The sequence below is a fragment of the Triturus cristatus genome, chromosome 4_1 (assembly GCF_964204655.1).
Source record: "Triturus cristatus chromosome 4_1, aTriCri1.1, whole genome shotgun sequence".
Classification (NCBI taxonomy): domain Eukaryota; kingdom Metazoa; phylum Chordata; class Amphibia; order Caudata; family Salamandridae; genus Triturus; species Triturus cristatus.
The window spans coordinates 970,831,715-970,858,923 of NC_140585.1; the positions used below are offsets into that span (position 1 = coordinate 970,831,715).

General features: G+C 46.4%; 1 protein-coding gene across 1 annotated transcript in view; it reads right to left on the reverse strand.

Annotated features, from left to right (window-relative positions):
* The window catches only part of TPH2 (tryptophan hydroxylase 2), a 270,435-nt gene extending 263,129 nt beyond the window's left edge, over positions 1 to 7,306 (reverse strand). The window contains exon 1 of the mRNA XM_085650683.1: positions 7,176 to 7,306. Within this exon, the coding sequence (XP_085506809.1) occupies positions 7,176 to 7,280 (105 nt within the window). The 5' untranslated portion in view covers positions 7,281 to 7,306. The remainder of the gene's footprint in view (positions 1 to 7,175) is intronic.
* Between the last annotated feature and the right edge of the window lie 19,903 nt (positions 7,307 to 27,209).

Sequence of the window (27,209 nt, forward strand, 5' to 3'; positions counted from 1 at the left end):
TAATTTAAACTGAACATAAAAATATATAAAATGGTTGGGCAGCACCTGATCATCTCTAAAAATGCTATTGCTATAGTGAATGTAGAAGAAACATAATCTAAGAACAAAGAACACCAATCTGGGGCTGTTAACATATATATCTTGTCCTACATTACAAAGAAAGAATGAATCAAATAGCAGAAAATGATTGTGAATGCCATGGAAGAGCAGCAGTTCATTTTTTGATTTCTGTGGACGGCCACAGAATACCTATTGAAAGCCACAAACCCCAGCAAAAGACATTTCTAGGATTTGAACCTCGAAAAAATACACATAAATACAGAAACAAGAATACATTAAAAAAAAACATAAATTATGAAACATTTTATTTAATTCACAAACAGAAAAATATACAAAAATGGTTATTGTAATTTTAATGAGAAAGGTGTAGCTTTTCAAAATTTAGTTGAAGACGAAGCAATATGCTGGACTTTTTTCTTGCTACTAATGCATGGTTTATTTTTGTCTGCACATGCCAGTGCTTCATTTGAGGCCACTAGCCCTCGATACTAGATTCTATTTGCTGCAATTTTGCTGCTCCCACGAATCAAGTTAAGGAAACCAACGTAATTGTTAGCTCTGGTTTCAAATTCCTTCACCTATACAGAACTTTTACATTTTTTTCGGTGTCTTTTTTTGTTATCTGACTGTACATAATCTACCGCAGGTGTTGTGGACCCCAGGGGTCAAAGGACCCTAGTTTAAGAACCACTACTGTAGACACTGGGGAATAACACACATCTGTGCAGCCCTATGATGTTTGGGGACTCAACTAGACAACTGCTCTCCAAGGCACCAGACAAAGGCAGCAGGGCTGAAAACACTTGTGAAAATGGAGGTCCTTCAGAAGTATTAAAAGGTGGCATCTCGGGTGCCCTTCCACGCACGATGTATGGGCAAGTCCCAAATTCTGATTTGCCTCTCTGAGAAAATGGGATTGAGTATGGAGCCTCCAAATGTTATAGTACAAAAGTAACTTGATGTGCTACGTGAACTGGTGTATCACTGGATGCGTCAGTAATGAAATGGGTAAACATAACTACACCTAAATGCAAGGAGAATATGAGGTGTGCAATACACTGAAGGATGAATGAGCCCTTTTTATCCATCGGAAACACTATTTTACACATTGAGAAAAAGAAGGCATGAGACAGGGGCCAACTATAAATTCTGTGATATTAAATACTGGAGAACGAATTAATATGTGGTTGTTGCATACCATTTAGAAAACAGAGATTACAACAAATTTCGATTTTCAATGCACATGGCGACTGGTTGTACGGCGGTATAACGCAGGTGAATACATCGCATGCCTTTGCCACGCATTTTTAGCACCCATGTTTTTACCGCAATATGCATTTACAACGCATGCCAATACCACGCATTGTTTTTAAGATTTAAAAACAATGTATTTGTGGGGGGAGAGCCCCCCAACTTACCTTAAATGTGTGGTACTGGCCTGCGTTGCAAATACATATTTGTGATAAAAATATGCGTGCTAAAAAAGGCGTAGTAAAGGCACATTGCGGTAAAAACCTAGTTGTAAAGGCTGTTTCCCATGCAGACCATGTAGAACAGTGGCGAAACTGCAGCCTTAATCTTTATGAACATTAAGGAATAAATAAAGTATCCTAAAAAGTAGAAGTGGAAGACACATTTGCTAAACAACACTTCGAAGAGAAGTCTACTGTATAAAGTGGCTTTTTGGAAAAATTGGACACATAAAATGAGTTGCACTTCATAAAATAAACGCTTTGACATTGAAATGACAAGTAGGATGACCCAACTGGGGACACTGTATTATGAATGTATTAATCTGTGGTGCCACCAAGGGAAGGTTGAGATTGTGAGTTTTCTGCTGGCCAGACAGAATGTGAATATTTACTACTTCTATTTTCCTGCTATCTAAGAGGGCTTTTAGTTGCCCTTCATCTTCATATTGTGAATCATGCAATAATCATACTCTACCACCCACAGCTTAAAATAATAGCACTTAACTTTAAAAGGATAATGAAGCAATGTATGTGCCAATGTCACATCCGCCGTAATTAGAATGCTATTCACATCAATGCAATTTTAATAAAAAATGGAAGGACACATACCACTTTTTGGCTGCTGTTTCACATCTTCCCACCTCTAAATAAAACTCTTAAGCATTAGCCTTAGTATTACTATAGTTTATAATAAACATAAAAACGATTAAAAGGTAAGTGGTTGTAATATAAAAAGGGAAAATCCAATAGGAGACAGAGAAAAATATCTTAAATGATGGTATTAAAACAATGATTTTTTAGAAATTATTTATATTTGCATCTGATGGACCATTTATAAAAAGGATAGAGTTCCTACTCATTTGACTAATGTGAGGAATAAGTTAACATGACGATCCACAAACAGGCGAGATACAAAAAATATTCCTTATTGATAAAAGAGTTGGTTTGAACTCATTGATAAATGTAATTGTTCATGAATCCATCAAAAGTGATTGTCATCTGTGGCTGGTTAAATGCAGATGTGGCATTAATTTTATGGCATTCCTTACTAGGGACAGACATGGTCTGTTATATAGCCAATTGCTAGTAATATAGGCATGCTATGCGTGATTAATCAGCTTCTCCACCACAAGGAGGAAATATTGTTTTTTTGCCTATATTTTGACCTCGACAGAAGTGTTCCTCCTGCACCCATGGCAAGCAAGTCTCATAGCTCTATCTTGGAAATACTACATCAAAGCAAGAGCTGATCTTGTAGCAATGATATGAAGCTGGTCCGTTTTCAAATCAGAACATCAAATACAGGATAGGTAATCTATGGGTCCGAAGCTGGGAGCTCAAGCGGAGTGGAATGCCTTTTAATTATCATCTGAAAATGCTGTAGTTATAGTTTGACTTATAGGATGGTGATAGACTTATCCAGGTCATCGATGCAGCTAACTTTTAGAAAATGTAACACCCACTTCTTACTCAAATGAGTTACTTCATTTGGTACATGGCCCAGTAGCGTGGAATAATACTCATGTATACTCCAAGGTGAAAATAACATTCAATAACTGGATAAGCAATCAGAAACATACAAATAAGGAAAGTTACAGATTATACATCCCCTAACCAGAGATATTCGGGAAACAGCTTCATGTACTATAGAGCATCCAAAGGACATCAAATTGAACCACCCTGTCTAACTGGTACAATCATGAGATAGTACATGTGCTGCTGTTACCTCACAATTTAACTCTCAAATAAGTAGGAATGGTTGCTTTGGTTGATGTCTCAAGGAAGAATATAGACATTACAATCTGACAACAACACACCAGCCCATTTATTGTACCTGATATGGTAGGTTACCTTCTTTATGTGGATGTTGAAAGCTTAAAGAAAGTGTGTGGAGGAATGTAATGTAATACACATAAAGTAATACTTTCTCCTGCGTGGTAAATTATGGAAAATAAGTTAGATCGATGGGCTGAATCTATAATCTACCTCTAAGTGGATGCCCATTGCTTTGGAAATCCTAGTTTCCATAAAAGCTCAAATGTACGAGTGAAGGGAAGGGACGCCTAGTTTGTTATATTCTTGGGATAAATGTAAATACTCTAGAGAACACCAAAGCTGGGAATTTGAGCTTAACCTTCATTAAAGATCTGTGCAAAAAGTGTTGAACCATATTTTAACATTAACACATTCACTAGTTTTACTGTATTCTAATAGCTGGTTTTTGATTGATGTTACCATAAAAAGGATGTACCTATACAATTTTCTGAAAATATATGTTTTGTACAGTAGTAAGTGCAGTGCTTGAGCACTTCCTCCAGCAAAATTAGCGGTGTACACCATTATAATCAATTTGCTGAAAAAACGATAATCCATTGATGATGACATAGTGTCACTGGAAGTCTAATGCTATTCTATACAGAGGAACTGCAGAATGCAAATCTCAACCCAATAAACCCTTTGTTATACTCCTGTGTCAGGGATGCAGATAAGATACATCAATATTAAAACAAGTATTGGCAAAGCCAATGCGTCTGGCCTTGGCAAGCTTTGCAATGGTTATTTTTGTGTTGCAAGCATGGGCCACAAAAAGAATAAGAAGAAATAAAAACTAAATATGGCTGCTACATGCTTAGATTGAAAAATTACTTTTAAAAGCATACACTGATGTCGCCATTTCACTAATGATGTTTAAAATAACAAACCTCTCAGTTGTACCATGCAGTTTATTAGTAGTATTATTATTATTTGTGAAGGAGACAAGTAAAAATCACTACATAGCCTAGCAGTCAAACTATAGGCAGCTACAATGTGAAACCTTTAGAACTTTAAAAAGCAGAGGAAAAATAAATCACAATTTAACTGGGCATTAAGCAAGTAGGGAAACTAAATAGCCGGTATTTAAAGTTAATATATAAAATAAATAGAATAAAAAGCAAACTTTCAGACGGCTTTCTTGCTAAAGGGAAAGGGTCTATTATTAGGCGGTGTGAACAATGTCCATAGGCCTTGTGCAGTCAGTCAAAGTGAAGGGTGCAAATGGTAAAAGTGGACTGAGCCATTTCACCATGAAGTATGCTGTGGTGAGCGGAAGCAAAATGTGAGTAGCAAGTTAACAAACAAATGGATGAAGCCCTCTATCCAACAGCCCCTCTAAATAAGTATACTATTAATGCTCGGTGATTTTGGGGGGAAATCAATAATCTGGCAAGACAGCTAAACTTGCCTAAAAGGCCAGACGTATAAATAACTGTGTCAAGCTAGAAGGGTCCATTTTAGTAGAGTGTCATAGCAGTCAGTTGCCATTAAATGTAAAGTCTCAAATCAGGAAGGCTACAAGTTTAATAATATGTGCACAATAAAACCATTTTTAAGTTTGGAATATTTGATTGTATGCCTAACTTTAATTCACTGACAATCAATGAGTGCACCATACTGGTTTATCTGGCGACCAAGATAGCATTTCCTGGTTGTACTTTATCGCCTATGAGGTACACAACCCTAATGCAAACCTGTGCATTTCAGATACCAATGCATTTAATAGACCAATTTTTATATGTTTCCAATTGCATATCCCACACGTACAGGTACCTTGTTAGAGAGCAGAATGAAATAGTTGTGCTGTGCTTCACTATAGCATGTTGGGATTTATTGGCCGAGAAAGAGTGCATCAGCAAGTTCAAAATACTAACAAGCACTTCTCCTGTTTTGGTACCTGTGTAAATTCAAGACCCTTTTATACCCTACACATGTGTGAGCAGGCAAAAAAGAAATGTCAACTTTTTGAAGATGTTGAGAAAAGCACATTGCTCATTAATTATCTAAATGGGCATAGCTACTACTGCTTCTCTTCTTCTTATCACTTTTTTTAGATGAAAAAGACCAACACGCTTCCTAAGAGCAGAGGCACGGGTAAGTGTTTTTACCATCTACAGAGGCGTTAACTGCTGTTGATTGCCCACTCAGCAATTAATTGTGGTTAACGCTTGATAAGGGATTAACACCTGCACCTCCAAACAAACCCTGAAGACACAAAGACAAGACCTTATCCCATAGTAAGAGAGGAAAAAACAGAAAGGATGAAAGGTGTAGGGAAGGAGCACTCTACGGTCACTGTAGGGAAGGAAAGGAGGCAGTGGTGTAATGTAAAATGATGCCCCCCCATTTCAGAATATGAATAGGGGCCCCTGGGTCTCCCATATCTCACAGATGTCCATTGGTCTTTGGCTGAATTGCCCCCCACCCCCTGAAGGGTAGAAGGGCCCCTGAAGAGTTGGGGTCCCCCTGCACTGCAGGGAGTGGCTATGGGGACCTGCGTTAAGCCCCTGGAAGGGGGGAGGACATAAAACACACAACAAAAAACCTGTCTCATACACATTACAAGAAACAAATTGATCAAATAAAATTTCAAACCAGAAACGTAGGCATCAGTGTACACTTTTACTGTGAAAATTACTTAAGAAAACCAGCCAGCCCAGAATAGAAAAATGCTTTTAGCACTAAGATATAAACTAATCTATTGGGGGATGCACATCATAGGACTCGCACAGATATGCAACTAGATCCAGGTCTAATTTATAGTATGTCACAAATACAAATTAATACATACTACAATTTTAGATCCGAAAATGCAAAACTTTTACATGACAGAGAGCAAGTACTGCAACAAGCATAACGTCAATTCACTCTAAAACTCGCAATGTTAAACGGGTCAAGACGCTACCACAGGTCCATTGACCATGGTAAAAGACATACGTTTAAAGGGGGTTGGGGGTTAACGCAGGCCCATTGCAGCCATTGCGACGCGAGGCGGGGGGCCTAACCTCCAAGGTCTATGCATTTCTGTGAGCTATGGGAGTCTCAGCCATCCCCTACATTCTGCAAGGTATTCCATTATTTTGCGTTGCTTCACCGACAGTAAGACTTACTTTTTCATCTGTGAAGTCACAAGCTCATGCAGCCTTAATACTGCTACCCAATCATTTCCAAGGCGAAAGCCTATGCAATTGAGACAGTATGCATGCTACAGTCTCATGATGACTATTATTACTATTTCCATCACTGTCATAGTTCATATTATCTGTGTTGTTCTTGTTAGTATGTTCACACAGTCACAATTGTCAATAAAATATCAGCAGCGACAACAACAATCATAAAAACAACCGTGCATGTACATGGATAGCTACACAGCAGAAAACCAGCTGTTCTGTAACAGGGTGCTGTGCATCATGAGAGTGCTGAGAGAAGGTACTAGATCATGTGTATCAAGTGCGCATTTTCACATTTTAATTACATTATATTTACAACTCTATCACATTCCACATATTTACACAGTTTTTAGCACAGGAAATGTAAGTGATCTGCCCAGAATCACACATGTTGGTCAGTTACTAGGAGCTGGGACTAAACATCCAAGACAGCAGCTCAGGCTCAGCATCTAATCTAAGTATTAATAATTATAATAGTAATACAAATAATAGTAGTAATAGTTATAATAAGAATAACAACAACAATTATAATATTATCGTTAATCCCACGTAACACTGATAACCGTGTGTTCTGCTAAAGTTATTGAAAGCTGCAACCAAACGTCCCGATGCCTTGACCGACACTTCTAAAGGCAAGCCTAGGCCGGTAGGTACTCACCGGCTGGTTGCCATGCAGCTGGTGCTCCCCAGACATGGCCGAGTCCAGAGACAGGCCCCTCTTAGCCCAGTATTTACTTGAGAACATCATCATGGCTGACTGCATGAGGTCTCGCGACACGCAGAGACGGACGGGGCTCTCGGGAGGACACGATGCTGTGCGCGCGCTGGGAGTGACGAGCAGCGCCCCTCCTGGGCCCATATTTATGCGCGAGCCTCGGCACTGATGGAGCGCAGATTAAGCTGCAGTCAGTCATACGAGGCCTCTGATGCCTCATGCGAGATTAAACTCCAGAAAGCATGTCTTATCTTTCACTGTGAAGCAGTTTCCTGTACAATTTTCTCGTTCTCGGGCGACATGCAAAATAAAGAGAACGAACAGCGCGCCCTTGCTTTTTAGATGTCTTTAAATGTCAGTCAGGTGGAGTTTTTAAGCCCATTCTGGGGATAAAACCCTAGGTGCCAAATCATGTTTCTTTCATGTTCAAAGGTCCTATTTACTTTGATACACTATAAAAAATGACGAAAGGAAATTGATGCTATGGGAAAATTTCGTCGTTGAATGTTTTCATTCCACACATTAGTACTAATTTTGGTTATTCACTGGCTGTTTTGGAGGCAATGCACGCAGGCCTTTTCATGGTGACAATAGTATTCTTCATATTCATCTAATTTCCTAGGAGTTTTATTTATTTATTTGCGGATGTGTTCCAATGGATGTGTGAACTTTAAGAACCATTTACGTTTAGGCTAAACTTTACGAGAACAAGTCTGTCCCAACCAAGCACAAGCTGAAATCCTGACCTTGGATTTGGAAATGTTCTTGGAAGCAACGACAGTTGAAGAGATGCAGCCAATAGCAAAAGCTTTTCAAAATTCATAACTTGAATTCCAAAAACAGTGGGTCCAATTCATTTAACATGTTCGTGCACATACGTTCACCTTTTGCAGAGAAGTGGCATCTTGTGCATTTGTGACCACATATGTATCTTACTACCACGGAAAACCCACAAAAATTAGAGATTACCAGAAGTCAGAGGTTTAGAGTTACTAGTGGAAACGTTGGCATTCTCAAGGGATAGCATGACACTTTGTCCCCAAAAGGCTGGAGGAAGTTTGTAAATTGAATGTAAAAAACATACACCCAAACATATTGGTCTGGGGTTCGGATGAAAGGATTGTGCCACTTAGAAAGAATGCTTCTTAACTGGAGAAAAAATGAAAAAAACTAAGGGCCACCTTTACCATAAACGTCAACAGCAATTTTTTTTGCCGGCATTCAGTTTGCCTCTTTAGGGCTAGTTGTTTGCATGGAAATATATAATTTTCTGAGATTTTTGCCCACAGGTTATGGTCTTTTTGTGCATCTCAAAACATTTGTAGTTTTGCAAAAAACACAAGTGTAAACCTATCATAAATAATCAACGTTGCTAATAAATAACTCAGCGGTACTTTCCTGACTGTCATCAGAAGGATGAAGGGTTTAGTTAAGCCTGGTCACAAAACCTTAAAGTTAACCCCTTCACTGTTAGGCCTTTATCCCCCCGCCCCCCCCCCCCTCCCCCCCCCCCCCCCCCTTGTGCTAAGCCTTTTTTTGGCTATTTGGGGTAGTTCGCACTTAAGCCCCTGTAACTTTTTGACCACATAAGGTATCCACGAAAATGTGCGTCCTTTTATTCCAACATCATGGGAATTCTAAAGGTACCCAGGGTTTGTGGATTTATTTCCCTGGAGGAAACCCAGATATTAACCAAAATAAAGCAACAATTAGTTTTTTGGGGGGAAAAATGGGAAAAAAGGGCTACAGATTAAAGCGTGTGGTTTTTCCCTGCAAATGGTATCAAAAAGGGGTTGTGGTGCTGAAAACATCATCTTCCCAGCTTTCAGGGACAAGCAGACTTTTGTCAGAAAACCAACATTTTTTACACAGTTTTGGCATTTTTCTGGGACATAGCCTATTTTTGCTATTTTTTGTGCTTTCAACCTCTTTCCAGGTAATGGTAGAAATGGGTGTGAAAGCAATAATGGATCCTGGAAAGCTATACAGTTTAGAAAAGTAGACAACATTTTGAATTCAGCAAGGGGTCATTTGTGTAGATCCTTTGAGGTTTCTTTATAGAAACTAACTGTTAAGTATAGGAAAAACTGAAAATTAGTTGAAAAAAACTGCCATTTGTGTCAACGTTTTCACCTGTAACTTCTTCTAATTATGACAGTTGTTTGAAAGCAATATACCATTACATTTGCTAGACCTTTCAAGTTGTGGGGATTTATAGGACATGTAGGTTCATCAAGAACCCGACGAACCCAGAGCCAATAACTGAGCAGCGTCTTGCAATGGTTTTTTATTATGTGCCGGGTATATAGCAATTCATTTGGGAAAATGTATACATGGAAAAATCAGTATGAAAGACACCTATGTATTTCTGAAATGGGAACAAAATAAAACAATTTAGAAACCTTAGATTTTTGTACATTTTCGAAATTGGGAGTATCCATACTAGCATGAGAATTATAGGTCATTTTTAAAAATGACTTTTTGTTTACACATTGTCTTTCATTTGGAAGGCAGAAATGCATCCAAAGTCAATAGGTAATAACAGTTGCTCTACAATTCTGTATTACCCTAAGTCTCCCGATAAAAATGGTACCTCAATTGTGTGGGTAGGTCTTGTGCCCACGACAGGAAACGGCTCAAAACGCAACGTGGACACACAACCTTTTCACAATGAAAAATGACCCTTTTTTCGCAAAGTGCCTAGCTGCAGTTTTTTAATCCTAGCTCTGCCGGCACCTAGGGAAACCTAGCAAACCTATACATTTTTAAAACTAGACACCCAGGGGAATCCAGGATGGGGTGACTTGACTGGCTCTCACCTGGTTCTGTTACCCAGAATCCCTTGCAAACCTAAATAATTGTCAAAAAAACAAATTTTCCTCACTTTTCTGTGGTGGAAAGTTCTGGAATCTGTGTGGATCCATAAAATTCCACCCCCCCCCGTGTTCCCCAAAGTCTTCCGAGAAAAATGGTACCTCACTTGTGTGGGTAGGCCTAGTGCCCGCGACAGGAAACGGCCCAAAACGCAAGGTGGACACACCACAGTTTAACAGTGAAAAATGACCCTTTTTTGCAAAGTGCCTAGCTGTAGTTTTTGAACCCTAGCTCTGCCGGCACCTAGGGAAACCTAGCAAACCTATACATTTTTAAAACTAGACACCCAGGGGAATCCAGGATGGGGTGACTTGACTGGCTCTCACCTGGTTCTGTTACCCAGAATCCCTTGCAAACCTAAATTATTGTACAAAAAACACATTCTCCTCACATTTCTGTAGTGGAAAGTTCTGGAATCTGTGTGGATCCACAAAATTCCACCCACCCCGCGTTCCCCAAAGTCTTCCGAGAAAAATGGTACTTCACTTGTGTTGGTAGGCCTAGTGCCCGCGACAAGAAACGGCCCAAAACGCAACGTGGACACACCACATTTTCACAGTGAAAAATTACCCTTTTTTTGCAAACTGCCTAGCTATAGTTTTTTAACCCTAGCTCTGCCGGCACCTAGGGAAACCTAGCAAACCTATACATTTTTGAAAACTAGACACCCAGGGAAATCCAAGATGGGGTGACTTGACTGGCTCTCACCAGGTTCTGTTACCCAGAATACCTTGCAAAACTAAAAAATTGTCAAAAAAACACATTTTCCTCACTTTTCTGTGGTGGAAAGTTCTGGAATCAGCGTGGATCCATAAAATTCCACCTACCCCGCTTTCTCCAAAGTCTTCTGAGAAAAATGGTACCTCACTTGTGTGGGTAGGCCTAGTGCCCGGGACAGGAAACGGCCCAAAACGCAAGGTGGACACACCACATTTTCACAGTGAAAAATGACCCTTTTTTTGCCAACTGCCTAGCTGTAGTTTTTTAACCCTAGCTCTGCCGGCACCTAGGGAAACCTAGCAAACCTATACATTTTCGAAAACTAGACACCCAGGGAAATCCAGGATGAGGTGACTTGACTGGCTCGCACCAGGTTCTGTTACCCAGAATCCCTTGCAAACCTAAAAATTGTCAAAAAACACATTTTCCTCACACTTCTGCGGTGGAAAGTTCTGGAATCTGCGTGGATCCACAAAATTCCACCCATCCCGCGTTCCCCAAAGTCTTACGAGAAAAATGGTACCTCAATTGTGTGGGTAGGCCTAGTGTCCGTGACAGGAAACGGCCCAAAACGCAAGATGGACACACCACATTTTAACAGTGAAAAATGAATTTTTTTGCAAAGTGCCTAGCTGTAGTTTTTTTTACCTTAGCTCTGCCGGCACCTAGGGAAACGTAGCAAACCTATACATTTTTAAAACTAGACACCCATGGCGTTCCAGGGAGGTATGGCTTGCGTGGATCCTCCAATGTTTTCTTACCCAGAATCCCCTGCAAACCTCAATTTTAGCTGAAAAAATCACTTTTGCCACACATTTTTGTGTGGGAAAGTTGTGGCATCACCGGGCTGACACAAATTTCCTACCACCCAGCCTTCCCCAAGATCTCCCGATAAAAAATGGTGCCTCACTCATGTGGGAGGCCCAAGTACCCGTGACAGGCAAGGGCCCAAAACGTATTGAGGCGACATCAAAATTGTCTATCACAAAACGACCTGGTTTTGCAAGGGGGGTCACCTGTTTTTTTAGCCCCGTACTCGGCGGCCCACTAGGGAAAACTACCAAACATATACGTTTCTAAAAACTACACACATGGGTGGTTCCAAGGAGGTATGGCTTGCATGGATCCCTAATGTTTTCTTACCCAGAATCCATCCCCTGCAAACCTCAATTTTAGCTGAAAAAATCACTTTTTCCACACATTCTTGTGTTGGAAAGTTGTGGCATCACCGGGCTGACACAAATTTCCTACCACCTAGCATTCCCCCAGGTCTCCTGATAAAAATGGTGCCTCACTCATGTGGGAGAACCAACTACCCGCGAGAGGCAAGGGCCCAAAACGTATTGAGGCGACATCAAAATTGCCTTTCACAAAATGACCGGGTTTTGCAAGGGGGTCACCCGGGTTTTGGCCCCGTGCTCAGCGGCCAGCTAGGGAAACCTACCAAACCCACACATTTCTGAAAACTAGACACCCGGGGGGTTCCAGCAAGGTATGGCTTACATGGAGCCCCCAGTGTTTTCTTACCCAGAATCTCCTGCAAACCTCAATTTTAGCTGAAAAATCACCTTTTCCACACATTTTTGTATTGGAAGGATGTGGCATCACCGGTCTGACACAAATTTCCTACCACCCAGCGTTCCCCCAGGACTCATGATAAAAATGGGGCTTCACTCATGTGGGAGGCCCAAGTACTCGCGACAGGCAAGGGCCCAAAACGTATTAAGGTGACATCAAAATTGCCTATCACAAAACGACCTGGTTTTGCAAGGGGGACATCTGGATTTTTGGCCCCGTGCTCGGCGGCTAGCTAGGGAAACCTACCAAACCCACACATTTCTGAAAACTAGACACCCGCGGGGTTCCAGGGAGGTATGGCTTGCATGGATCCCCCAATGTTTTCTTACCCAGAATCCCCTGCAATCCTCAATTTTAGCTGAAAAAATCACTTTTTCCACACATTTTTGTGTGGGAAAGTTGTGGTATCACTGGGCTGATACAAATTTCCTACCACCCAGCATTCCCCCAGGTCTCCCAATAAAAATGGTGCTTCACTCGTGTGGGAGGCCCAAATACCCACAACAGGCAAGGGCCCAAAAGGTATTTAGGCTACATCAAAATTGCCTATCACAAAATGACCTCGTTTTGCAAGGGGGGTCACCTGGGTTTTTGGCCCTATGCTCGGCAGCCAGCGAGGGAAACCTACCAAACCCACACATTTCTGAAAACTAGACACCCGGGGGTTCCAGGGAGGTATGGCTTGTGTGGATCCCCTAACGTTTTCTTACCCAGAATCCCCTGCAAACCTCAATTTTAGCTGAAAAAATCACTTTTTCCACATATTTTAGTGTGGAAAAGTTGTGGCATCACTGGGCTGACACAAATTTCCTACCACCCAGCGTTCCCCTAGGCCTCCCGATAAAAATGGTACCTCACTCGTGTGGAAGGCCCAAGTACCCGCGACAGGCAAGGTCCCAAAACATATTGAGGTGACATCAAAATTGCCTATTACAAAATGTTTTGGGCCCTTGCCTGTCGCGGGTACTTGGGCCTCCCACACGAGTCAGGCACCATTTTTATCGGGAGACCTGGGGGAATACTGGGTGGTAGGAAATTTGTGTCAGCCCAGTGATGCCACAACTTTCCAACACAAAAATGTGTGGAAAAAGTGATTTTTTCAGCTAAATTTGAGGTTTGCAGGGGAGTCTGGGTAGGAAAATGTTGGGGGATCCACGCAACCCATACCTCCCTGGAATCCCCTGGGTGTCTAGTTTTCAGAAATGTGTGGTTTTGGTAGGTTTCCCTAGCTGGCCGCCGAGCACAGGGCCAAAAACCCAGGTGACCCCCTTGCAAAACCAGGTAGTTTTGTGATAAGCAATAGCAATTTTGATGTCTCCTCAATACGTTTTGGGCCCTTGCCTGTCACGGGTACTTGGGCCTCCCACAAGAGTGAGGCACCATTTTTATCGGGAGACCTGGGGGAACAGTGGGTTGGAGGAAATTTGTGTCAGCCCGGTGATCCTACAACTTTCACACACAGAAATGTGAGAAAGAAATTATTTTTTTCAACAAAATTTGAGGTTTGTAGGGGATTCTGGGTAGGGAACTTTTGGGGGACCCATGCAAGCCATACCTTGCTGGGCTCCCCCGGGTGTCTAGTTTTCAGAAATGTGTGGGTTTGGTAGGTTTCCCTAGATGGCTGCTGAGCCCGGGGCCAAAAACTCATGGAACCCCCCTTGCAAAACTAGGTTGTTTTGTGATAGGAAATTTTGATGTCGCCGCAATAGGTTTTGGGCCCTTGCCTGTCTCGGGTACTTAACCCACCCACACAAGTCAGGTACCATTTTTCTCAGAAGACTTTGGGAAATGCGGGGTGGGTGAAATTTTGTGGATCCACACAGATTCCAAAACTTTCCACCACAGAAATGTGAGGAAAATGTGTTTTTTTTAAAAAAAATTGAGATGTGCAAGGGATTCTGTGTAACAGAACCTGGTAAAAGCCAGTCAAGTCAGCCCATCCTGGATTCCCCTGGGTCTCTAATTTAAAAACAATTATAGGTTTGCCTGGTTTCCCTATGTGCCGGCTGCGCTAGGGCCCAAAATCAACAGGTAGGCACATTGCTAAAAACAAGTGTGTGCCTAGTGGGCTTACTGCCGCCCTGAGGGGGAATCGGGGGGAGGATTACCCCGATATGCCCCCAATGGGAGCATAAAGACTGGCTATGATTTTGGGGGGTGGGGGCATTGGTATGGCCATTCCGGGCAGCCCCAACCCCCACGCATAAAAAAATCCAGCGTAATCGCTGGTGCCTAGTGGGCTTTATGCCCCCCCCGGGGGCAGAGCAGGGGCCACTGTCCTATCCGCCCTCGGGGGGGGGGGCAGAAAGACTGTGGCACTTTTTGGAGGAGGTGTGGGCATTGGCATGCCCATTTGGGTTGATCTCAACCCTGAATAAAAAATTTAAAAATCCTGAGGCCTACTGGGCTTTCTGCACCCACCGGGGGGCAGATATGGGGCTATTGCCCCAATATGCCTCTGGGGAGGGGGAGAAAGACTGTGGTAATTGTTTTTGGGGAGGGGCATTATCATGCCCATTCTAGGCAGCCCCCACCCCTACATTATATTAAAGAAAAATCCCTCGTACCTAGTGGGCTTTCTGCCTCAGGGGCTATTGCCCCCATCTGCCCCTGGGGGGCAGAAAGACTGACATTTCCCAGGGGGCGTGGGGGCATTGCCATGCCCTTTTTGGGCAGCCCCCACCCTAACATCAATAAAAGAAATCCCTGGTTTGAATGGGCTTTCTGCCCCCCTGGGGGTGGGGGGCAGATTGGGGGCTACCACCCCCAAAGTCTGACATTTCTCTGCGGGGAGGGGTAGTGGCATTACCATGCCCTTTTTGGGCAGCCCCCACACCAACATCAATAAAAAAAGAAATCCCCAGTTTCTAGTGGGCTTTCTGCCCCCCCCCCCCAGGGAGCAGATTGGGGGCTACTGCACCTGCCTGCCCCCTGTGGGGGGGCAGAAAGACTTAAATTTCTCTGGGGGGCATTGCCATGCCCTTTTGGGCAGCCCTCACCCCAACGTCAATAAAATAAACATCCCTGGTTTCTAGTAGGCTTTCTAACCCCCCAGGGGGCAGATTAGGGGCCACTGCCCCCGTCTCCCCCCTGGGGGGGGGCAGAAAGACTGACATTTCTCTGGGGGGGCAGTGTCATGCCCTTTTCTGGGCAGCCCCCACCTCTACATCAATAAAAAAAGAATCCCTGGCTTCTAGTGGGCTTTCTACCGCCCCATCTGCCCTCCAGGGGGGGGGCAGAAAGACTGTGGTGCCCAAGCAAATATGGGGGAGCCAAGGCCCTTGCCCAAGGGGCCGCTCCCCCCTCCCTGGTGTCTAGTGGGTGGATCCCTGCTTGGGGATTGCCTCCCTGGGGTGTTTCACAAGCAGGGATCCACTAGGGAAGGGTACCATTGGAAAGGGGAGATTCTCCCCTTTCCAGCGATACCCCTCCCATCTTTTTCAGTGCTCAGGGGGCTGAGATGGCCCCAGGAGCACAGAAACACTGAAACTGAAACTAAGTTTCAGTTTCGTTTTCGTTGCAAGGATGATAGCGCACCATGCGCACGATCTTCATTGCAACGAAAAAAGAGGCCTGGAGAGAGCAGACGGATTTTCTCAGCATGTGCTCATGACGGAATGGTTCCGTCATAAGCACACTAGAACTTGTGCTCATGACGGAACCATTTCGTCATGAGCATGGAAAGGGTTAAACTAAAAACTGTGAAGCAAGCACATTAACCCACCGTGCTATCTTACTGCTATTTAATGGAAGGCTTTGTTGGTTTTTATTTTTTCCAATATACTATGCTTCGAATAGGTCAGGCGCATGTTGGTGGCGTTATATTCCCGAGTTAGACCCATGTAGCGAAGCAGCTTATTTCTCACATTGTCCTCAAAAATAAAATTTTCATCTGTGACCTTTTGCAAATATTTGCATGCACAACAATGTTGAATTAGATTCCCTGAAACTAAACTTGTTTACACATCTAGCTTCGCACAACAGTATCACAATGCCTGAACATCATGTACAAGGTCTCGATTCGCACTATGTACAAATGTCATCACTATCTTCTTCCACGGGGCGATAGGGATATCTACTTATCAATAACATTGCTAATTTATATGCAGGTCGCAAGTCTGCTTTCTATTACAAAGATGAGCATCCCGATAGATTAACAGAGCAGGCACTACCACAGACACCGAGATCCTTGCATGCTGAGAAATCACCACGCAGCGGTCTGACATCTCGTGAGGGGTGTCCAATTCATGACCAAGACAGGGTCCTTCATTCTCGCCCATCAGGTAATGGGGTTGGATCGTCCCTTGGGGGGATTCTTGGCTCTACACCTACACACACTCATGGTACACTTAGAGTAGGGCTCGCACCGTAGGAGTACGCTTGATTACTGACTTGTTTTATATGTCTGCATATATACATTGTTTTAGCACCATGGCAAAATTATATCTGCTATTTACGCTTTTGGTGCTAATAATCAAGTTTATATGCTTCTGGCTATTGATTATTGGAGCACACTTATTTTATGCAAGAATAACATTGGTTCAATACATTTATTGAAAACACCCCTCTACGTATTCTCTGTATATTTCTCTGAGAATAAGTGAGCAGGAGTGACTGAGTGAAAGGTTCTGTACTGGTCCCAGGATCCTTGAGGGGACAGGGTTGTCTTTTTCATTGGCTGCCAGAAACCATTCGCTCCCTGGTAGGTTGGGGGGTTTACGGTGGCACTGTGAGCTAGCTGGTCTATCGGCCAACATATCCTAATGGGGTGTCTGGAATCAGTCTTGGCACCAAGCTCCTAGTTTATGTTGTTCAAACAATGTGCAGATACTACTGATTAGTAGGAACTACAGAACAGTAGAATTGGGTGAAATATTTTATCAGAATAAAAAAATTAGCAGGATCTACTAGTTTCACTAGTCTACCCATTACTTCGTTGTTCACAATCTATTCAATCTCTATTCAGTCTCATCAAAGTTTTGATACATGTAAAATATCTGGGTATATAATCTACCTTGCAGAAGGAACCTAATCAGATTAGCATCCTTTATCTAACTTGACCATTCCATCATTATTTATTTTACAACAGACTTTAGCATTTTACCTACTGTTGAATCTTGAGTCGGACAATTATTGATGAATTATATTTTAGATTTTTACTGTCCTTTATTTAATGCCAGTGCATGGCATTTTGGATCCTTGAGTTTTTAAGCCCCCACAACGATTTTAATTTCTCTTAATTTTTTCTTTTTTGCTGTTTCTTCCTTCTTGATACAACTGACGCACTGGTTTAATTTCTTTCTCATTGTCCGATTTATTATCCTGCAAAGAAAGCTTATTATTGTATTACTATAGATTTCAGTCAGTTATAATGCGGGCCACTTGCCTATACTGGTAGCATGCCTAAGTAAAATATCGCCAACTACATAGTTTTACCATCCTTCAGTAAATGCCCCAAAACCTGAATGTACTTAAATAGCTAGAAGAGCTACATATTTCTTGGGATAGTTCCAGTGATGTAGGACCACTTCGGAGGCAATTGGTTTAGTAGAATATTTGGTAGTCAGCCATCAGGGTTTAACATATTTGCAATGCCCTACTGCCCGGCATCCCCAAGTCTTCCATTGGACCATATTGGGCACCCTGGACATTGTCACTTGGCTAAAACTACAGCCTCACAACTCCCACCATTACACATTCCACTAGTATCCCATGAAAACATGCTTTGTGATTCCAAAAATAAAATATGCACACATTAAATAAAGGCTAGTCACTGTCTCTTTTGCACAGTAGCATTTCAAAGCAGAATATTGCTATTTTCCACTTGACTTTTAGATTAATTGAAAACTATGCAAGCACACACATTTCAAAACAGTATCTCCTAAAGAGCACAAACAAAAATGAGTGTCCAAGCTAAAAGCTAATTTCAGCATAATTAGTTCCTAAAGCATAGAAACAAACAATATTTGAAGGGAATTGCTTTCATTTATGTACTGGATTTTAGAAGAGTAAAAAGGGGGTAATGTGTCAGTAAATGAAATTTAATAGTAAAAACAAAGAGCGCAATTAGGACATATTTGGCAAAGTAACAAACCTTTAATGATATTTCCACGATTAGAAGGCAAATTGACAAATATTGCTTTAACTCTAAAATGTAATTTGTATTTAATTAAAAAAATTGTATTTCATTTAAAAAACATTGTGTATAAAAATAAAATAGGATGAAGTATGAAAATACTGAAAATAATGAGATTACAATGCCTGTTGTTTAGTCCTTTCACATTCTCCATGATAATGACAACAAAGTCTTTTCTTTACATCTGTGACAAACAATATTGCACTATTTCGTTTGGAAGAAGGTCCGTGTGTGGATCGAAACATGTGACGAGCAGAAGAAACAGCAAATTGCATAACATTGCACTAAAATAGTTTTTCAGCGAGAACTTTCCCAAGTGCTCCTGAAATGTATTATCTCACTTCTTGGATAGCCAGTTTAAAAAAAATATTACAGAGTGGCAGTAGTCACTCTGTGGTTATAGTTATGAGTCCCAAAGATCAGAATTCCTCATCTTTTTGCTAGGCAATAACTATGCCACCATTTGACGAATCACCACAAACGTTTGCAGAACTATTCCTTTTTCCACATTGTTGGATGATCCAAAGCTTTGCGGTGATTCGTTAAGGGGTGCAGAGATAAAAGGGAGCACCCAAAACATGTTTTTCCACCAATATAGTTTCCATAAACGGCCAGACGGATTTTCTTTCAAATTGGCAGGGAAATAGATTATAGTGTAGAAAGCCTACCTTTTGTTACTAAATCAAATTAGGTTCCGTTGTTAAATAGTTTTAAGGCACAAAAACGTAGTGATATATTGGTCCGCGGTATACCTCAGTAATTTTGTGTTATACCGTGGCAATGACAGGGCAGATTTATGATGGAATAATCAAAGCCCTTACAAAATGTAAAGGTCGCCATTTTGTTTAGCACACACTAAGCCTGCGATGTGAATTTTAAGTGGAAATATAGTGTACTAGCAGTTTATAAGTGCATAGGAACGATCGAGTCACTTTCAGCAAGTCTTTAATGGTACGGAAAAGTCATTTTATTTCTTCATATATATATTTTTTTTAAGTTTACAGAGTACCGCAGGACTAGCTAGAAAGTACCGCAGTACTTTAAAAAAAAGTTTTAAACTTAAATACGCAAAATTTATTAAAAACCATTGTACTACATATTTTCCTTTAAAATCCAGAACGCAGACTAATGGCATGATTTAGATCTTGGTGGGACTCCTGTCGTCCCTCTGTAGAGGCGGTTACAAATACTTAGTCGAGCTGACGGAGTCCCGCCCGCCGTATTTAGATGTGGGCTGGCTGAACCACCGTCCGCATCAACAGGCTGTCTACCGTCACGTAAGTGGCACACCTCCGTCGACGTGCAGCCTCCTCTGTTGGCTAACAGTACTCTGTCCCCATCAGGCTAGCGGGTTTGCACAGAGCTGTGAGTCCCTGGTGGAGTGGAGACTAGTAAGTACTACTTAGTAATGTGTCAATACAGATATATGTTGTGTTTGCTTCAAAAATATGCAGGTCATGTATTATGCCCCTTTTTTTTGATAAACAATTTTTTTTATTTCTGCATAGAAGGCAAAATCAAGGATGACGTACAATAGTTCGCTGAACTTGGCATCAGTAAATGCAAACAGGAAAGCATTGACAAGCAAATGCAAAAACCCACCCCTACTCCTCAACCCCCCGCCCCCGCCCTCTGCGCCCCCACCCTTCAAAACAGACCCCCCAGCCATTTCCCCCATACTTTGCGGAATTTTTTTGGGCAGCCCCGAGCGGTGTACAATGACCGCTCCTGAGCGGCGCACCAATCCACCCCTCTACTCCAGGTAGCCCCACTGGGCGGGTCCGGCTGTGACCACACGGCCGCTATATCCCTCTTGGCTACCATTAGGGCAGTAGTGAGAAAGTACTTTTCGTTACGGGACCCATCCAACCCGTCCGTGATGCCCAGCAGAGCCATTCTAGGATCATGGGGGACCTCCCATCACAGGACTTCAGTGATTTCGGCTTCAATCCTTGCCCAGTAACTCTCCAGGCGGGAGCAAGACCACACCATATGGAAGAAATCCGCCGGGTCCACCCCACAGCGAGCACATGAGGCGTCCACACGGAGGCCTGCCCGATGTAGGCGGGCCGGAGTCAGATAAGCGGCGTGGAGGTAGTAGAGTTGGATGAGCCGCAACCTGGCGGAAGTGGTAAGCGATCGAGGCGCCATAAGGGCGTCCCTCCAGTCCGCGTCATCTAGGGACCCCACCCAAGCCTCCCATCACTGTTTTAGGCCACTCCAATCTACCGGGGTATTGTTAATCAGGGATTTGTATATGCGGGATATTCCCCCCTTCCCCAGACACCCTAACATCACCTGAGCCTCGGGCGGGCTAAGCGCAGGCAATCTGGAGTCCAGAGGGACATGGGCTTGGACCGCATGACGCAGCTGAAGATATCTATAAAATTGGGAAGGCTGTAACGAGAAGTGGGTCTGAAGCTCCTGGAAGGAACACATGTGGCTCCCCCGCCATATATCGCCCAGGCTGGAAGTTCCTAGAAGATCCCACTGCCGAAATCCTTCAAGTCCCACCACTTCCCGCAGGCACGCTCCGTGCCAAAGCGGTGTGAGCTGTGTTAACTTCCCCGACCAATGGGTGTGCCGCAAAGCTGCACGCCACGCCAGGAAAGGGGCCCGCACGACATCGGGGAGCGACAGGGGGACCGTTGCCCCATAGAGCATGTTCTGGATAGAGGAGAACCCGAGACATTGCACCTCGAGTCGATAGGCCGGATCATCCCACCCATTCGAGAACCAGTCATGAATCACCAGCAGCTGGGTGGCCAAATAATACAGATATAGATTGGTCATGCTCAGGCCTCCGTCGTAGGAGGGGACCCTGCAGCGATCTAAGGCCAACCGGGGCCTGCCGCCGCCCCAGAGAAATTTGGTCGCCATCTGATCCAGTTCCCGGAACCACGGGCGCGGAAAGGTGCACGGAGTATTTTGTAACATGTACAGAAACTTGGGGAGGATCATCATCTTATAGAGGGCGACCCTCCCCAGCGGATTCAGTGGGAGTGACTGCCACCTGAGCATATCTGATCTGGTCTTGTTGACTACGGGAGCCACGTTGAGGGCCCAACAGAGTTCCGGAAGGAGGGTGACCCAGATCCCCAGGTATTGAAATGAGAGTCTCCGGAGGGGAATGTCAGATTGCCAGTCAAAACATTCCCTCGACGGGTGTAGGGGGACCATTACGGATTTTTTGGGGTTCAGATGAAGACCCGACGCTTGGCCAAAGCGGTGGAGAATCTGGCGGACCCTGGGTCCTGAGGTCGCTGGATCAGAGAGATATAGGAGGACGTCGTCCGCGTATAGGGCAATCTTGTCAGGGGCCACGCCCGGCCAGTCCCACCCGCGGAGAGTGGGATCCGCCCGAATCAGCACAGCCAGTAGCTCCATGGCCAGGGCGAATAGGAGGGGCGAGAGCGGACATCCCTGGCGCGTCCCTCGACCTATAGGAAATGGGCTGGACAGAGCCCCATTGACTAATACTCGGGCCCGCGGGCTCGCGTACAGGACCGCGACTATGGCACGGAACTGGGGACCGAAGCCCATGCGCTCTAGGACAGCACCCAAGTACGCCCACCCCACTGAGTCAAAGGCCTTTTCAAAGTCGACCAGCAGAAGGGCCAGATAGGGGGAAAGGCGCCCTCGGTGTGCCAGGGCGAGATGCAGGCGCCGCAGGCAGTGTCTGGTCCCCCGATCCGGCATAAATCCACATTGGTCCGGGTGGCCCAAGGAGGCAAGAGACGGGCGCAACCGCTGTGCGAGGACCGTGGCATAGATCTTGAGCTCGGTATTAATAAGGGATATCGGCCGGTAGTCTGAGCAGGACTGCGAGGGGGGCTGCGTCTTGGGAAGGACAACTATGGTAGCCGTGTCCGTTTCTGGCCGGAACGAACCCGTCTCCACCACTTCCGCAAACAGGTCCCGAAGCCGCGGGGCCAGGGTCTCACGATAGTGAGCATAGTATTCCTGAGGGAACCCATCAGGTCCCGGAGTCTTCCCGGGCGCCAGGTGGCTAATCGCCTCCTCAATCTCCTGCAGCGCGATAGGCGAATCGAGGGTCTCAGAAACCTCCCGTCCCAGCCGCCCAAGCACCGCCCCAGTCGTCCCCAGCAACTCCTCAAGGGAGAGCCCAGACACCTGGGTTCGATACAACCGGGAATAATAGTCAGCGAAAGCTTGGGCCATTGCCACCGAGACTGTTCGGGTTCCGCCCGCAGAGTCCTTGATGGCAGGAATAATCCTGCCCGCCCGGGGGTAAGTGGACAGCCGGTGGAGAAGGGTACCGTTTTTGTCTCCCCATCCGTAAACCCGGGCCACCGAGGAGCGCCACAGAGTCTTTGCAGCCTCCAGAGAATGTAGGCGAATCTCTTCCCGCAGGAAGGCCAGGCGGCGCAACCGTGTGCCGTCTCCCAACATCCCCTGGTAGCGCTCCAGCTCCAAGGCCTGAGCTTCGCAAGCCGCGAGTTTCTGGGTTTGAGCACGTCTCTGCCGTTGCACATGCCCTTTAGCGGCCCCCCGAATAGTCGCTTTGCCGGCCTCCCAAAGCACGGCAGAGGAGGGGACGGATCCCGCATTGTGAGAATAGTATTCAGCAATCTCGCCACCGACCACCTTCTGAAAGGCCTTGTCATGGAGGAACCAAGCATTCAGACGCCATATCGGACGGGCAGAAAGGGGCGGCGGGCCAAGAGCAAGGAGCATTGGCGAGTGGTCCGATAGGCCCCGCGGGAGAATGCGGGCATCCTGCACCCCAGCGCATTTGGTAGACGGGACAAGGATGAGGTCGATCCGGGCATGGGTGTGATGAGCTGCCGACGTGTGGGTATACTGGCGAGCCTGCGGGTGCCAGACACTCCAAACATCGCACAGGCCCTGAGATTCAGCCCAGGTCGAGAGCTGCTTCGCACGAGCGACTCGGGCCTAGGATATCGGACCCGTCGAATCCAGATGGGGTGTGTAGACAGCGTTAAAATCTCCGCCTAGAATGAGTGAACCCGCCGGAAGCATCGGGAGGAGGTCCGCGGTGTAAAAGAGGGCCGCCGACAGGAGGGATGGAGCCGCGTAAAGGGACAGCAAGGTGAGGGGTCGCCCCTCAAGAGTGCCACAAACCGCCACTACCATGCCCTGGGGGTCTAGGTGCACTTGGGCCAGGACGAAGGGAAAGGACTTGCGGAGCAGGATAGCTACCCCCCGGGATCCCCTCGCAAAACCTGAGTGCCACACCCTGTCGTAGCCATATCGGGTAAGAAAGGGACATTTATTGCCCAGGAGATGGGTCTCCTGGAGAAGGAGCACGTCAATCTCTGCACGCTGCACGTATTTAAGGACCGTCATGCGTTTAAACCGATCTAAAAGACCATTGACATTCCAGGACAATACACGCATGGCGGCCCTAGGAACAGGTGGGTCAGCCATGATCTAGGACAGAAGAGGGGGCCAATGGAGGCGCGATAGCGCAAGCCCTTAGAGAGGAAGGACAGCGGGACATTGAGCAGGAGAGCAGGTCAAAGGTTACAAGATGCCGTGGAACAACAACATAGAGGGAGTCCCCCCCCACCAACAAAACCTTCCCAAGAAGGAAGAAACAACCCCAAACCAACCCCAAACCCCCACCCCCCACCCTATACTTCGAAAACAGAAGCATCTGTCGCCCGAACAAAATGGAACAACCACCAAGCTAAAACGCTCGGGCTTGAGCACTAGAGGACCCCTGATACAATAGAATTCAAGCCTGATGCACCTGCCCTGGCCGAGAGCAATACAGACATCGGAGCACTCCAGCCCAGGCCCGAGCACCGTCAACCTCCCCCCCCCCCACGATGAAACACAGAATGTCAAATGCTAAATGTTAGGGCTGCGAGAAAGGTCCGAGGTGTCCACAGACTCAGCCGACCGGGCTGCAGGATCCACCAGCCGGGGCGACACGGCCAGCCGCCCGCCTGCCGCGGGACTGGCAGGCGCAGCCGAGGAAGCAGAAGAGGCCCTCGACCCCCGGCGCGGCCGCCCCCCGGAGCGCGTGATGATCTTCTCCTCCGCCGTGCGCTCCCGGGGCAACGTGCGATGTTGCCGGCGGGTCCTCGATGTCCGGGGCCCGCCCGCAGGCGATCCGCGTCCAGAGCGGCGCAGGGGGTGTTCCTCCGTCAACCAGTACCAGGCCGCTCGGGGCGTATCAAAGAACAATGTCTTGTGTTGGAAGATGACCCGAAGGCGAGCCGGGAACTGAAGCTGGTACTGGAGGCCCAGGGAGCGCATTTTCTGCTTCACGTCAGTATAAGATCGGCACAGCTCCTGGACTTCACGAGTGTAATCCGGGAAGATCATGATTTTGTGATTTTGGTAGTGGAGGGTGTCCATGCGCCGAGCTTCGCGGAGAATGGCGTCCCTGTCTCGGAAGTTTAAGATCTTGAGGATGAAAGGCTGGGGGGGCGCACCGGGGGGCCTGGGGGCAAGGGATCGATGGGCTCTCTCCATCACGAACGCGGCAGAGAGGCCGTCCACCGGCATCCAGGATCGGAACCAGAACTCCATAAAGTCGTCCGCCCGGCCCGTTTCGACCCCCTCCGGGAAGCCCACCAGGCGCAGGTTGCAGCGTCGAGCGCGGTTTTCTGCGTCCTCCACCCGGCGGTGTAGTTCTTTAGAGTGAGTGGTTAGTTCCCGTACTTGGTCCTGCAGGTGGCGGATGTCGTCCTCAGGACGTCGGCGGATGCTCGAGGCGAAGTGGGGGCAGAAGGAGGCACGGCCGAGGAATCCCGCGTGGAGAAATGGCCCGGCACCTCCAGACCCAGCGTTCAAGCCCCGACGGGCTTCCCCGCAGAACAACCAGTCGCACCCCCGGCCGCAGCCGCGTCCGCAGCGTCCCACGGACAAGGCGAGGTCCAGCACCTTAGTTCAGGGTCCCGGGCCCATGTAGCTTCACCCGTCTGCGTCGCAGGTGAAGACCGCCAAGGCCTCAATGCGTGTGTGCCGCCGACCCCTCCGAGGGGGCGCCTCACCAGCGCGATCACCCCCCAACTCCAAGGGGGGGAAGTCACCACCCGCTGGCCCTCTTCTCCCAGGGCCCGGAGCACCACATCCCCAGCAAGGCCAGTCTTGGAGCGATGGGAGGGGGGGGATGGCGCACACACCCCCCCGACCGCCGAAGCACGGCCCGAACCAGAAGAGGGCCCCCTGCACCTGGAGCCCCTCAGGCAGCCTCGGACCGACGGGGCCAGCGCCACACTGTGGACAAGAGGAGGAGAGGGGGTGGGGGCCCGGGCCCCCGGCCGCCGATGCCCAGCCCAATGGGGGGGGTCTCTCCCCTCCGCACCCGGCCCCCACAGCAGCCCCAGCAATCCAATCCCACGTAGCCGCACTCACTGCCTGTTCCGTTGCCCCAGTTTGCTCGGGGGGGGGTCTGCCTCACCACTCCCGGGTCATCGTGAGCCCTCAGCTAAGCAGGGCCTCGCGATTCTGATGCTGTCTGGGCCCGTGGCAGCCGCGCGGCCGCCGCCCCTCCTCCACCAGCAGGGCCAGGCCTATACCCCTCGTGGGCGCCTCGGGCACGAGTAATAGCTTGCCCGCGCCGCAGCTCCACCGCCGCCGCCGTCCAGCGCCGGTCAGGTTCCGCGGCGCTCAGGCGGGTCCCGCGAGGTCCGCGGCAGCACAGGAGCGGGCCCGGGACCGCAGGGCAGCTCCGCAAGCCACCGCTCCCAGATCGAGCCGGCCAGGGCAGTCAGGGACAGAGCCAGGAGGATATGCGGGGTCCGGCGCCGGGAGCCTCAGTGAAAGGCGGCCATGACGGGCAGGCGCCACCTAGCGCTCCATTATGCCCCTTTTTAAAAAATATTTCATAGCACACAAACAACAGACACACACACACTATTGAAAGCACACCCACAGGCACCACAAGCACAATAACATATATATATTTTTTAATAAAAATAAATTAAGGAAATACATTGCATGCAGGAGCATTGTAAAAATACACAAGGCGAAAACAATTGTCAACACATGATTCATAGTAAGACAAGTGTAAAAGCTTACCTTACATTCCGGCGACAATGGAGTTGATTAGCATCATGGTCAAGTAGAAGCAGCAGAGGGAGGACCTAGACAATGGGGTTCAAGACGGAAACAGAAGTGGAAAACAGAAAAAAGGTAGGATTCTACCTCATTTCCTTCTATTCCACCGACTCAAAGTAGGAGGCATCCCTGCCACAGTTTACTCAACGGAAAGGCACATCGTGATTGCCCAGGTGATGATCTTGGCTGGGCTCCCACCAACAGCCGCTTTTGCCTATGACGTCATCAACGCAGAGATAAACCTTGGCCAAGATGGTGGCACTCAGATGGTCTATTGTCCACAGTCCCACCAATATCTAAAAAGAGCGGGTGGACCACCAAGTAGGTGGGCGGTGAAACTATCGAAAAAGTGAGAGCGGGACCATTACCACCAAGATCTAAATCAGGCCCTAAGTGTGGTCTAAACTATATTTTGCCCGTACAAAATTAAAAGGCAACCATATTAATTAGATCACAGTCTGCATTCTGGGATTTACAGGGAAATATAGTGTACTACAGTGTATTTAACATTTTATTACATATTTAATTTATTTTCGGTAAATATAGAGTTATTTTATAGGTACTAGCACAGTACTCCGTTCAACTTAAAAAAAAATAAAAAAATGATGTAA